The sequence below is a fragment of the Gallinula chloropus genome (assembly GCF_964237585.1).
Source record: "Gallinula chloropus genome assembly, chromosome: 3".
NCBI lineage: Eukaryota > Metazoa > Chordata > Aves > Gruiformes > Rallidae > Gallinula > Gallinula chloropus.
In genome coordinates this window covers 82022402-82037559 of record NC_140087.1, presented here as the reverse complement: position 1 = coordinate 82037559, position 15158 = coordinate 82022402, and the positions used below count along the sequence as shown (strand labels likewise).

Genomic DNA, 15158 nt, shown 5'->3' with positions numbered 1-15158 from the left:
CATCAGGACATGAAAAAAGCTTACAGCAGGAACTTTACAGAGAGCAATAAATGGGGTTTTGTAGCTATCAAAGTAATTAACACTTTTGGTAGGCTGCATTCTGCTAGGGAGGGTCTGAGGGACCTTCTCTCTGAGCATTAGCAACTGCTGGCTCACAGCATTTCCATCTCCAAACACTTCCCACAGGGGTAGCTACGCTTCCCTCAGACCAGCCAAGTAAAACCAATGGGGAGATGGTCACCAACAGAAAGGGGCCAGTATTTAAAACTGGAAACATTCTGGTCACAGCGCAGCTCCACACGGAACACTAACTCATGCACTTCTAATTCAGAAGGAATATACAGCACAAAGTTACCTATGGCATCCAAACTGACAGAAAATACCACCAACAACTGCCTAAACCTGGGCTTACAGCAGCTCAGTACGAATGGGCATGCTCTGCATTGTGGTCACAACCTTGAGATTAGAAAGCAAATAAATAGAAAACAACTTTGGGAGAGCTTTGACATCAACTGTATAAGACAGAGACGTTACAAAAGCGGGGAAGCCAAGACTGCACCACCTTAGTGTTCATACTGCTCTTTGTAAAATCCTTTCACTACAAAAGCTTTAGGTAGAAAAATAGCTGTAGGATCTTGCCTACATATTATGTTTAGTCAAGATACAGTGTGATATACCTCTCTGAAATGAATTGCAAAGAGTCTGTATAGTAAGAGTACCTTACTCTTGGCATTCTACAGTTACCAAGATGGAATATTTACTCCTGAAGGTAAGTCAGAAGAGCTACTGGACTTCCAATGGAACCCAGCAGAGTTCACACTCGCTTCAAGCACAGCCAAACCCTGGAGATGAGGCAAGCCAGAAGCAACAGTTTCTCTACACCTCAATGAGCTTTTCCTACACCTTTGGGGATACAAATCTGAAATCCGATGACAGCGTTTTCATCCGATAAAAGAATAAGCCAAAGAAAGAAAAATAAATGTAAACCAAGTTTATTTTGCTTTTAAGTAGTGTTCTTTAAGCACTACAGCATGGTAAACAATGTAAATTAGTATAAGTCATCTCAAAAGCCAGAGGTTTTTTTGTTTTTGTTTTTTTTTTATTTTATGAGTTGTTAAAAAGATGCAGCCTATTCTAACAGGATAAATATTTTAACCATTTCACTTCGAGTTAATGAAGGCTCACAAATGAGCAACACTCCTCATTGAGGAAAACAAAAAGCTGTTGTCGACAAAGCGACAGCACACACACAAAAACAAAAGAACTGTGTAAAAATAACTAACTGTACTGTGTTCCCATACTCTTTAGAAGTTGCTTTACAATGGGATGATGATATGCACATGATCTCGCCGCAAACTTGCCATACAACTTGCAAATACATGTAGCCTAGCCTTACCACTCAGTCCAAAAGAAAAGCTGCTAACTGATCAAAACAAATGCAGCGCTATTAATCCTCTGCAGAACAATTCATTCAAATCTGCTTTACTCATTACAACCTTTTCTCCTAGGCTGCAGGAACAGACTAGAAAGAAAATGATCCCGAATTATTTTTTTTTAAAAAAAGAGAAAAATTGATACTCTTACAAGGAAATTGTATAATTTTGCAATATAGTCTTTTACAAGTTATGTTTTTGCCTATTTTCCCCTTAGCCGCAAAATGGGCATGAAGTAATTACTTTGAAAATGCCTTAATTTTCAACTTCATGCAAATCTAAATAAAGATGACCAAACAAAAGCTTAAACAATGGAAGGATATTTCACAGAAAATTTCTTATACAAAAAACACATAAGAAAAAGGGCCACTAGGTGACATTTTAATTTACAAATTGGCATCATTTTGGTCAACAAATATCCAAGTGCTGTTTTCTTCTACCACAACAAAGTAGCTGTACAGAAAGAAAACCGCAAAACTTGTTTTATTTTTCTTTTTCTTTAATCGCACATCTCCTCGGGAATCTCATGTGGATTAAGGATGCCAGGTACAGACATCTGAAGTTTATGCTTCTCCTCTTGAGCCTGCCGAAGGGCTGTTTCTCTCTCCTCCAAGAACAGGTCTGATGTGTCTTCTCCAGCAAATTCCTGTGTAATTCACAGAAAAGCAGCAGTTCATTGTCAGATTTTTAGGCAGAGCAATAAGCTACCTGACTCCAGAATGAAAGGGGACAGGCACATCTTCCTCTCGCTATCTCTGCCAGGCTGTGTGTTGCTTTCCCTTTCTGCTAGCAAGGTCTGAATTCCCATAAAGGAATGCAAAATATGCAGAGGCTTTTCCCTACAGGGCCTCAACAGCTGGGGTGTATGGCCATTAGAGCAACATCATTGCCATTCTGAAATACCTGATGCTTGTGGTCTCAAAAGTAATCAACAAACTCTTTCCTGCACTGTCCCTGAATCACAGCACATCAGAAAAAGGAAAGCAGAGCGTTACATCCCAGTCCTGAGCAGGACCAAAACAAGATTAGTTGGAAAAGCCAAACTTGCTTCATTCGCCATGACGGTAAGCTCTACAGCTCTGCCCTGTACTCAGCACTGGTGAGGCCGCACCTGGAGTACTGTGTTCAGTTTCGGGCCCCTCACTGTAAAAAGGACATTGAGACGCTTAAGCATGGCCAGAGAATGGCTACAAGGCTGGGGAAGAGTTTGGAAGACAAGTTTGATGAAGAGCAGCTGAGGGAGTTGGGATTGTTTAGTCTGGAGAACAGGAGACTGAGGGGAGACTTCATGGCTCTCTACAACTACCTAAGAGTTGGTTGTAGTGAGGTGGGGGTTGGTCTCTTCTCCCTGGTAGCTTGTGACAGGACAAGGGGAAATGGCCTGACGTTGCGTCAGGGAAAGTTTAGGTTGGATATTAGGAAAAAAGTGTGTACTGAAAGGGTTGTCAAATATTGGAAAAGGTTGCCCAGGGAGGGGGCTGAGTCTCCAGCCCTCAAGGTGTTTAGAAGAGGAGTAGATGATGCACTTGGTGACATGGTCTAGTGTTAGACCTGGTATGGCTGGATAGATGGAGGGACTCGATCTTGGAAGTCTTTCCCCATCAAAACCATTCTATGAGTTGTATGCACAGCCCAATGGTTCACACGTAAGCCCAATGTAAAAATTTAAATCCCACCACATGTGCTGACACCCCCAAGGCATGCAAGCCATCTGACAGACCTCACTGCATCTGAAACACCTGCAGAACAACCTGGATCTCCTACAGAGAGACCAACTCAGCACCACCCACAGTTTCCAACAGTATCACCCTGCTGAATTAGTCCTTTTTCCTTTCTTGAGGAAAGCATGCCAGGCATACCTTGATCTGGACCAGGAAATCCCTCAGATGTTCCTTGAAGGCAGGAATATCCTGGTTCAAACTGAAGAGTCCCGTTACAAACAGCTTGACCTGGGCACTGACAGTGAACACAAGAGTTAGTACATCCAGCACCAGGAACCCACTTGAATAGCAAAGAATCACAGTGCACTTACTCTTGCAGGTGAGGAAATGCAGATTTGAGGAGATTAGCGACGTACTCCTGAATAAACACCTGGTTGTTCACTGGATTTCCAGGGTTTAACGGAGTACTTATTTTGCCCTCTTCTACCAAGTTGAACATGTACGCGAGGATCGATGCATGCATTGTCAAACCTGAACGGATTGAAGTTACACACGGGCAGTTATTATTCAGGATGGGACACAAAACACATGTTCACCAGGGCTGTTCTTGTCACCTGGCTTGCATACAGAAGTTCTTACCAGCAGTGTGTGAAGTGTCCGTTACAACTGAGAAGATGTGCTGGAGGATATCACAGAAGTATGTCTGATAGAAGCTCTGGGCAGCGGTCTCCTCTTGCGCAACATTCTGTAGCAGGGTATAAAGTATCTGAAGGCCTGGAAAACACACAGTGAAGGACTCAGTTTCCAACAGAACAGTATTAAAACCCCTGCGTGTGTTTTTGCTTTTCCCAGAGAGATACAGATCTGCCAAGGAATCCTCATGGGCCCTGAAGACAAGGATTACACATGCTGCGATTTTTCTTGGGCTGTTCCTCAAGTAGCCACAAGATGGCTAGAGCCACACTCACAGGGCACACCACTTGTATATGTGCTAGTAGATGACGAAGCGTAAAGAACCAATCGCATCACTTCACTGGTCCCAGTGAAAGCAAGAGCAGCTCTCTACCAAAAGAAGCCTTTCTACTTCAACAAGGGAAAATTGCTTTCATTTTCAGAATGATGTGGAAAGGTCATTACCTTACTAGGTGAAACAAACCGAAAGACGTCAGTTACCCCCATCCAACACTGATACAAGGCAACAGGCTAAAACTAAGGGGCTTCACAACAGTCTTTTATCCAGGAGTCAAGTTAAGGCGCTAAGCTCAAGATACTGAAGTCCAGTGTTTTTTGAATCCATGACTTTCATACAACCTCCCCCCTGTACCCTTGCTAACTAACCCTGGCTCCAGAGGGTTTTTCGTTACTGAAGCCTGTTCAGTAAAGTTACACACTCAGGTCCTCAGCAAAATATCATCCTAAAACTTCCAACAGCTTGCTGCTGTCCAATGGAAGCACAATTTGCCTCCTTCACAGCCTGCAGCCTTCATCTTGGGCTCACTCCAGACCATGAGTCCTTCAGCCCCCAGCCATTCACACTTCTGCTAGACTTCAGCAGTCACCCAACAACTGTCTCACTGAGGTACCAAGTCAAACACCAAGCACAGCACTGCAGAAGTGGAGCTGTAACACCAGTTTTCACCAGTCAGACATTTCAGATGTGCCAGCCCTTGCAAGGGAGGGAGAAAGAGAGACAAGCATAAACCATAACAATGCTAACAGCTGCAGGACTGAACAGCGTCCTGGTGTTCCAGCCCAGCAACGTGAAGTTGAGATAGAAAAAGATTCTTCTCATGCAAAGGCAATACAGGATTGTGTGACTGGAATACTAAGTTTGCCTGAAGACAAAAGGAAACAGCTTTCTCTACCAGAAAATATCCAATATTGCAAACAGAACCTGCATCTTAAACACTTCCATTTACCTGTATCTGCGACATTTCTCATTGTATGCTTGAAAGCCCAAATAATAGAATCCAAAACAAGCTTGAACTGTGCAGGAGGAATGGCCAGGAACGCTGGGAAGCAATGAGAATTTACAGCCTGGAGTAACAAGAAGAAGTTTGTTCTATGTTCAGGATATTCTTCAAAGTCCTAGAAGGGAAGGGGGGAGAAGAAAAAAAAAAATGATTAGTTTCCTATAAGATCTGTCATTAGGATCTTCTGTTAAATGGAACGAATCAACAGCTGACACAGAACAGCATTTAGGTCCCAGGATTAAAATAACATGAAATGTAAAGCAAAGGGTTTCCCCCACCAAAGCTCAATAAGACCATGTTGTAGAGTTACACAACACTGCCAGGCTGTGCCACACTTTCTCAGTGCAGAACCTTAATCGCTATTCAGTCCACAGACCGACACACAGACGGTCCCAATGCTGGTTAAGCATCTATGTTGCTTCAGGGGCACCATTTCAGGTTACACCCTGTTGCAAAGTAGCACCAATTCAGCTGGTAGGGATCAGGTATTATGCAAATACCTATTGCCCAAGAACTGTGTTAGTGTGGAGATATTCCAAATGACTGATCAGTACTTATAGTCATAATGTTAAATATTTATGAACATCAGCAGTTAATCCTACACCAACATTTGAGTGAAGTACACTTCTGCTTCCAGGAGCACAGCATTCTAAGTCCCTAGAACAGAAACATCACTAATGACTTCCATTAAGACCTGAACAGAGACATTTCTAAGGTAAGGGGATTAAGACATCCAACTAGACAGCCAGACTTCAGAACAAGTACATCCCTTTGAGCAGCGATGTCTTCAGTCAAATGCTTTGTGACTGCAAACACCAGGCAGATGATCCATGAGACACCGCATACGGGAACAACATTCACAGGAATAAGGCACAAACCCCCGCTTAACTTCCCTAGAACAGAAGCTGTGCAGGAACTTCACACTCCCCAGGTATTGCCTCCCTTCACTGCAAGAAAAGGGCATCTTCCACTTAAAGATGTGCCGACCGCCAAAACTATACTCCTAAGTCCCCATTTCCTTATTTTCTTCAGCCACTAGGGAGATACCTTATCGAGAGATTAAATGTAAGTACCTTGTTGATCATATTTAACGTGCACTCGAAAACAGCGTCAAATATCTGAGGTATTTCAGCAGTAATGTGTCCACCCAACTTGTTTACAATGATAGCCATAGTGCTCAGGACCTCGGGCTCTCGAGCAGCTGGAACATTTCTCTGGTAATCAATGAGAACTGCATCCAACAAGGGAGGAACAAAGTTTTCAGCTACCTAATTGAAAGAGTAAGCCATGGTTAGAACAATGCAGTTATCAAAGTCTCTAGTGTACAGCTGATAGCAAAGTCATCGTTTTGTTACAGGGAATACTATTCCTGAGCAATGTGAAACACCCACCCCTCTGTATCCATCCAGCATGGCTTCCCATCAAGTTATATTAAGCCTCCTTGATTTCCTTGAGGATTGTTCTCAGATAAAGTTACCTAAACAAAGTATCTCAAATGTAGCTCAGGCTTACCTCCATACAGCCATACATTCTCCTTTATACTTTACAGGGCACCTAAAGCAAGTTCCTGTGCCCAACTGATTCAGTCAACAACAGTACAAACTCAAATCCCCCAAAGTAACTCAGTGTTATCTGTATAAAACTCATCTGAGGCAATGGCTGCAAGATGTAGCACAGGAAGTTACGCACCAACATGCTGAAGAGCTTTTTCACAGTGAGGGTTACAGAGCCCTGGAATAGGCTGCCCAGGGAGGTGGTGGAATCTCCTTCTCTGGAGATATTCAAGACCCATCTGGATGCCTATCTGTGCAATATGAGCTAAGGAGCTGCTTTGGCAGGGGGGTTGGACCTGATGATCTCTCAAGGTCCCTTCTAACCCCTACAACTCTCTGATTCTGTGATCTACTTACCATCTGAGGATCGTTGGACCTGCTCACCCAGCCAGAAATGAGTTTTAAGGTTTCCCTTTTTACAGTCCTCATACTTCTAATCAAGGGCTGCTTTGTTACCATTTCACCTGCAAAGTTTTGAAGCTTCAGTTATTTGGGTCAGGTGTAACAAAAAGATTAACTTAAATTGGTATTACAAACCCAAGAATATTTGGATTATTTTTTTCCCCAATATCCAAAGTACAAAGAATTCTTTCTGCTCATGGTGCAATTAAGGATCATAGAAGAAAAAACAAGCCACAAAACAAAACCCAACACTTCCCCCATTGTAGCTCCATAGGTCCAAAACCACCACTGACAGTACCTTCCAGGTTCAAAACCACAGCTCTATCTCACTCTTCAAGTGAAGGAAATAAAGTGTGTTTCACTCAACCTGGATCTCATTAAGCAATGGAAGGAGAACAAAAAAGTTCTTGATTTCATCTAAGAGAAATAATCCTTCCACTTGTCTTCCTGTGTGAAGCCCACAGCTACCTTTAAGAAGTCTCTTCCCTAATTCAGTTACCCGCAAATCACTGCGGCAAAACCTGAGCTGATTAACTGCACAGCTGCACATCATTACAGCACAGGCAGGGGAAAGCCCCAGGAGCAGCAAAGGAAGGGAGGATTGCTCATGCTGACATCACAGCCATCTCTGCCAGGAGAGCAGCACTTGTGAAAACATCATCTGAGGCAACTGCCATCACAGCAGCTGCTCATCAAGTAGCAGGTCAGGACTACAATCCTAGCAACTGGTTCCTAAGCTTCGCAGCTTCTGGCAAGGACAAATTCCAGCCACTAACAGTGCAGAGTCAAAAGACAACCAATTCTCAGCCAGTTTTGTTCTAAACGCCGAGAAGCTACTCAACCAGCCACTCAGTTACCACATTCTACTCAACATTCCCATTTACAAATGCCATCTGCACTGGGAAGAAAGCAGGTTATAACACGTAACACTGCAACTGACTCATTTAATCCTGTAACGAGCTACTACAGAAGCACCTTGTACTGAGACACCCTAGGCCCCAAATTATCTGATAAAAGCAGGCCAGGTCTATGGGACTCTGCAATTTCAATCCTGGCTTATCGTGACTTTTAGGCATCAGCTGTATTTCTGTAGTAACACTGTTCAGTAGCACAGTATCACACCAAACCCCACCAACATCTTTTGAAAAAACTAAGTGGGATTCTTTCGAAGACAGTCCCCTTTAACAGTCAACTTCAGTGTAAAAGAACACACACTACACCTTTGTCTCTGAGATGCTTATTAATTCTAAGGAAGCATCTACAACATTTTGCATTTTTCCTAAACTTTCTCCTTTATTGGTATTTTTCTTCTCTCTAAAATCAGGGGTCAACTAAAAGATCTGGTTAACACAAACAAAACAAACCCCATCAAACCAAGGACTTTCGGTCCTCCACTTTCGCAAATTATCAAATAAACACAGTAAAATTAGCCTAATTGGAGTGTGCTTTGAAACCTGATGAGACACACCGCTAACCATTGCTCTCAGGAAGAAAGGGGAATTTCTTACCATTAGCCTGAATAGCTGCAGAAATATTTTCACTTAGGCACTTGTACACATTCAGCATATCTAAATAAATTCTTCCAAGCTGAATCACAAAGGGGTGGCCAACTGCTTTACACGCTCTTACGTTGGTTTTCAGAATGCTACCAAGCTGCTTAACGGTTTCAGGATCCTTTAGAATATCAACATTCTGTTGAAAAAAAAAAAAGTCCCATTTTGTTTAGCAAATACAAATGTCCCCTTTAGCTTTTGATATAAAAGTATAACTTTAAATTACTTCTGTTACACAATGTTAATAAGTTTATAGCTTAAATGTACAGATTTTAGATATATACTGCTGTTTTATTTCATGGCACTTGCCACTACCTCAGAGTCGGGATAAAACTTTTGATTGCTTTAATTGTGCTCTTCTGCAGAAGGATAGAGTGGGACAAGCATTAATCCAGTCAAAGAAAGAAATAAAATAATAAAGGAGGAATTAAGAATGTGAAAACAGGAAGAAATGGTCCAAAGGAAAGGCAGTCTGCTCTTGGTTTAAGAGGGAAGGCAGAGCGAGAAAACTAACTCATGCTTGCTTAAGTTTCAAGGTCTTAATTAGATTAACTCCAATCAATCGAGCTCTTGTGCAGCACAAGAATCTTGTTATTTAACATGTGGGGATGAAGCATTTTCAAAAGACTGAACAAATGCAAATAAAGCTGTAATTTAGGAGAACAATGGAAGACAAAGGAGAAAGCGCAAGAACACACTGAAAACTTATGAGCTTACTTTTGTTGCCTGTTGGATTATGCTGTCCCATACTTGATTAGGGAGCAGCATGTATTTTTCTATCAGGTGCTCCTGCACAGTCTGGTCTGTCTGCGCCCCGATCATGTATCCTACCGCTTCGTAGAACGTGTGAACCTGATTGGAACAGCCACAGGTCAGACAGGAAGGATCAAAAGGAGTCAGGAGAATTTTTCACACTGTTTTCAACTAACCATTATGGAGGCTGTTTTCACTGTTTAACACACGTGTTTTACTCCACTTGACGAAATCCTTTTCCCTTCCTTCATGACATGTAAAAAGCTCCATCCCCTTCCCTTCACATGCCACTAGAAACATCCCAGAGCCACCCTCCCTTCTGCCACCACATCCAGAAGGAAGCTCAGATGCATGCTGTTTAGCTCTTTCCTAAATACTACCAGGCACGTTTAAACTGCTGGCTGGATTACCTTGTTTCCTAGATGCCAAACCCACCCTGCTCAAAGTCTCCACAAATCACTGCGATATCTCAGTTCATTGTCACACGTGCACACTTACTGTATCACTTCATGAGGTGTGCCTTTCCCTCAACAAAGGTGCTTTTGGGTTGTTCCCCTCCCCCTTCGCAAATACCCAAGCTGCAGGTATACCTTTATAGATGGATATTACTCTTTCCCAAACCAGAACAATTATGTCTTCTTTACTTACTAAAACATTCCATAAATCAAAGTTGCAACTAAATGAACTTTATTTCTCCTTCCAAGCACCCGGAGAGCTCAGAAATACAACCTGATGATGCTGTTTATACTGCAACAGGAAACTACATAGCATGATTCAAGCTTTGAAAGCCCACCTTTCAGTAGGAGTAACTTTTGCTTAGTCTGTAGGAATTCTCCACAAGGCTGAATTGAACATACCTGTTGTGGCTGAAGGTCACAGATGATTGTATTAATATTGTTCAAGATCTCGTCGATAAATGGCATGACCTCTCCCACTTGAACCTGAACAAAATGCCGGCGGCATTTCTGTGCTATTTTGATGAAGGTATCACAAGCCATATCCTGGACGCCATCATGGGTTTCTAAATTACATCAGGCCAGTTACTGCTTTGTATTTCCCCCCTCTCCCCAAAAATACTCGTGCAGGTACAAGCATCACTTTTTATTTTTTAAAACTAGTGAACATGGCAAGTAAAGCCCAGATATTTACCATGCATGAATTCAAACAGCTTGTTGACCACTGTCTTCAAAAATTTCCAGTGAGCTCTCAGAAACCGTGGGTATTGACCTACTATATACATTATATTTGATGCAATAATGGCTTTATTGTCTTTTCCTCGCTTCTGTTCACAAAGTCCCAGGAGATCCTACAACATAACATATTTTTAGTTTCCTATCCAAGTCTGTTCAGTTCAAGTAAAAGCACTATGAAAGACAAAGCATGTATTAAGACAAAGTCCCACAAGGAGCTGGTTTAAAATAAAGGAAAGCGGCTGCCATCAACTTCAAAGTCTAAATCCAAAATAAACCAAACCCCTCAGGTGGGTGAAGATCCAGGGCGATGCCATTACTGAAGTTTCAACCCAACTTTCAACTACAGAATCTCCCATTTTAAAATGTAACCACGCATTTCTGCACGGGTAACTTCAACAAGCCTCACGGTACCAAATACAGACCAACTGGGTAATGATAAAAATAGAGACTCCACAGAAAACAGAAGAAATTAAAATCTTGTTAAAATAAGTTTTGTTCCTGCGGGCTTCCATACATATATTTACCAAAAAATCCCTTTGATCAATGATTATTTGGAACACTGCAAGACACCAAAGTGCTAGGCAAAGAAGGGGCTTATTTTGCCGCTCTCCTTTATTTCGTTAGTGATCCCTTTCCATCTCTTCTGCATCCTTAAACACTTTATTGTAAACTAAACTCTATCCTGAGATCTTCATTGCAAAAAGACTGCTTAGATGACTGCATCATTAACGGCTAAAGCATGTATCAGCCTTAAATTCAAGCTGTGAGATTTCCCAGTAAATTATTTCCCATGAACTCGCCTGCCATACGAGTGCCTTACTAAGAACACCCACCAGTATCTTTGTACCTTATGCTCAAGAAACTAAGTTTACAAAACGTGACAGAGCTCTGAGCTGTGCATCACAGTACCTTAATTACTGTAACAAGGAATCTTTTTTCATCTTCTTCATGCATTGCACCACTGATTGAGCCTATAGCCCAACACAGGGTATTCAAATTTTTCCACGACCACTCTGTTCCATTCACTTGGTTGTGTAGTTTCTCAGTCATAATTCGTTCTGTGTCTGCGTAATCCAGATGCGTAAGATAAACTGAAAGACACCAACATCCAACACGCACACTTTAAAGCAACAGCTGGCTTCACAAATCCATAAGCAAAGTCACATTTGTTTCAAGAAGGTAAAAAAAGAACCAAACTGTTAGGTCAGCTCAAAACATCTTTCCTGAACTAGTGACAGAATGAGCTAAAAATTTAAATTCGTTGAAGACGTAGAATAAAGTTTACTGAAAAAGTTATGTTTGTTCCATGATCTCAGCAAAATCCCACATGCCAGCGATGTGAGAAGTCTGAATCAATTAATTTCTCACAGACTGGTCAAATCAGTGAAGTTGCTCCGGTGAATTATTAGCAAGCAGCATACATACCGATCATGTGCTGAGAATATGGGATTGGCTCCCTGTGGGGACATGATACAGTGTCTGAGAAGTCATGAATTTTGTTCTGCTCTTTATTTCAGCATCACTAAGCCTACTGGTTCCAGCAGCCCATAGTTAAAGCAGAGATGCTACTCCAAACCAAGTCTAGGTGGAAACATTCAAGTACCACAGGCACTTGCACCAGCCCCACAAAAGGTTATTGTCTCCAGTATAAAATTCTACATCCCAACAAGCCAGAAGCCACTGAAGGCCAGATTCCCATTTTTACTATGACACAGAACGCAGCCTCCAGTGTCTCACTTTTTTCCAAAGTAAATATTCCAGATATTACACTGTGAGCAATAGTTATCAGAAATCAAACACTAAAGCTGCATTTCCATATAAATCATCTTGTATCTGGAAGTATGACTACAGCTCAGGATATACAGTAGTCAGTCATTTTAATACAATAAATCCAACAAAAAAGTTTTCACATTCTGTAGAAAAAAATTTAAGAACAACCATCTAATGCCATCTGTACCTACATCACAAATACAAAGGTGAGAATGAGTAAGAAATAATTGTATGTGACAATCGTAATCCTGTCGCTCCACAAGTGGCAGTTTGGACTCTGAAATTTTTTTCTTGCCAAAAAAAAAAAGACTACATAACCACTACAATGCAGAGAGACAATCAACTCATGGATAGAACAGTCACAGCCAAACATGAGACTTCTACAGACCACTGTAGACTAGTCTACACATGCTAAAAATGAAATATTTGCTCCAACAAACACTATAGAAATACTGACTCTGATGTTCTTCGGTGTGCTTGCAGCTTCTGATGTATTTTGTTTCCTCCTACATCATACGTAACTAACTGCAGCTACTGTGCTTTTTCACAAGGTCATTCCAAGCCTCAGCAGTAGCTCTGGACAAGATTTTTGAAGCTTAAGTTCCAGCTGGACGTTTGTGTTTTAAGAGCAGTGCGAAAATTTCAAGCTGCATTCAGAACATCTACTGAAGAAATTCTTTTTGCAAGTGCCTGGTCCACACAAGACTTAAAATTCAAGTAAAGTAATAACCAGCAAGTCCACTTCAGACAAAAAGCCTCCTAAAGTAACAGCTTTCTGACAAAACCAAGGTTTCAGTGATCTGAAACATTTTGGTAAAGGAATAATAGAAGTTGGTGTTACATAGGAAAAGGCAAGTGACAAAAACATCGCTTATCAATACCTGACCAAGTTATTCAACATTACATGGAGAAAACTTTGGAGAAAACTTCAGAGCAACACTGCCTCCTCCCTTTCAAGTTCATGAACTACTCCTCACTGATAGTCATTTTACCCACACAGGAATTCAAACCATAAGCCAACACTCTGCAACACACATGCTGGTGATGCAGCTGCACAGAAATACCAGCTAGAACACTTACCCAACGTTTCTCTCATGTTTTTATACAAGTTTATGGAATCTGTATCCTTCATGAATTCTCGTACTACTTCCCCTTGATCGTTTTCCACAACTAGGACTTCTTCAGGCTTCGCCATACGGCTGACCATTAGCAATCGGACCTGCATGTTGCACAGCAAAGTTAAAATTGAGTTCAACCAGAACAGGAAAATACAGCCAGAGGTCCACAGGTGTCTGTGGAACACTCTAGCCAGGCAGTCTGACCCACAGAAAGGTCATATGCAGCACTTCATGAGCTTAGCTCCTATTCTAGATTCCAGACAGACAGATTAACTATAAAAAGTCATTAAGAATAGAGCCTGATGATTTCTCATTCCACAAACACATAGTTCAAAACCAAAACCCAAACCCCACAAACCTAAGTAGTATACTTTATAGAACTTCAAATGCAAACGGAATATTACGGGTCTTTTAAAGACCACTTTTTCCATGCACACATTTTTTCCTACAACTGTAACACCCCACAGCCTTTATCTGTTTAAAAAAAAAAACAACACCCCAGTTTAATATCGATTTATCTTTTTAAAAGTTAGCCTTACACTCAGAGAAGATAACTTAAAAATTGAAAGACTACATTAATACTTCTGTCATCTACTGGTGTCATCTGAAAAGTTATTTTTGCAATTGCAGCACATTAAATACCAAAATCAAATCATCAACCAGCTGAAGTAAGAAAAGTTCTCATGTCACCCCAGAGATTAAGCAAAACCTTTCAATTCAAGTACCTAAAACTTCACAGTATCATAACTAAAGCATGGATCACCTTGGACAATACAGGCAGATAAAGCTGTCTCCGTGGAGGAACATCGAAGTGTTGACTTCCCGAAAGCAATGGAGAAGCGGATGTTGAAAACGGACTTTCCCTGTAGAGTTCAGCAGCTAAATGATTCCAATATTCAAGACAAATCTTGAAAATTTCAGTTTCTTCAACTTCCGATACCAATAACATATAATGAAGAGCCTGGAAAAGTGTTGTTTAAACATCTGATTACCACTTATTTCTGGAGATAAAACCCCATTGCTTCAAGTTCAGTTACCCAAATGCTGAAGAAATGCCAAATTAACATAGACGTTCGGAACAAGAGACCTTAACATTTCAAGAACATTACACGGCCAGGTTCTGACCAGCCAAACAACTCAAAACCAGAAGCACCCAGTCAATTACTGCTACTCTCAAAGCACATATCTGCTCTTAGATCTTGAGTTGCCTAAAGACATCTTTAAAAAAAAATGCCATAGACAAACCAGCCTGTTTGTAAATTATCCAACTCAGCCTCTGGAGCTTCTGCAAGGCAAGTGGTTCAGAGCCTCAAAAAAGCCTCAACAGCTTGTCTGAAGGGCTGCTATGCTTGTTCTGGATCCTTATACCCTGAAGAACCGACAGCAACCATTCATGCTGCTGCTCACTTGTTTTCCACACAAGTTCTCTACCAGAACATTTTCAACTTCACTGGCAGAACAGCTGCCATAGACTGAGAAGGGAAAGCCACTGACGCAATCCTGACAGACTGAGGTACCAACCACTGAAGTCAGAACTACATAAACAAACTTTTTTGCCTAACTTATTTTGCAATCCCCTGATCAAAGGTATCAAAGCAAAGCCCACTAGTGAGCAGACAGAATGAATCAAATGAAATCTGAAGACATGGTCATAGTTTAGGTACTACAGCAACTCAAGAGCGTTTTAGAAGGTGAAGATACAATTCAGAATCTGTAGCTACAACATCAAAGGGGGATACAAAACAACCA

The 15158-nt window shown here is 41.4% G+C and overlaps 1 protein-coding gene across 1 annotated transcript in view; it reads right to left on the bottom strand.

Annotated features, from left to right (window-relative positions):
- Positions 1–982: 982 nt before the first annotated feature.
- Positions 983–15158, bottom strand: part of XPO1 (exportin 1) — a gene marked incomplete at its 5' end in the record, with an annotated part of 34136 nt that continues 19960 nt past the window's right edge. The window contains 14 exons of the mRNA XM_084262400.1: positions 983–2079; positions 3293–3389; positions 3466–3625; positions 3734–3868; positions 5014–5182; positions 6141–6335; positions 6978–7084; positions 8531–8714; positions 9293–9427; positions 10186–10349; positions 10478–10634; positions 11431–11612; positions 13372–13510; positions 14173–14370. Of these exons, the coding sequence (XP_084118526.1) occupies positions 1933–2079; positions 3293–3389; positions 3466–3625; positions 3734–3868; positions 5014–5182; positions 6141–6335; positions 6978–7084; positions 8531–8714; positions 9293–9427; positions 10186–10349; positions 10478–10634; positions 11431–11612; positions 13372–13510; positions 14173–14370 (2169 nt within the window). The 3' untranslated portion in view covers positions 983–1932. The remainder of the gene's footprint in view (positions 2080–3292; positions 3390–3465; positions 3626–3733; positions 3869–5013; positions 5183–6140; positions 6336–6977; positions 7085–8530; positions 8715–9292; positions 9428–10185; positions 10350–10477; positions 10635–11430; positions 11613–13371; positions 13511–14172; positions 14371–15158) is intronic.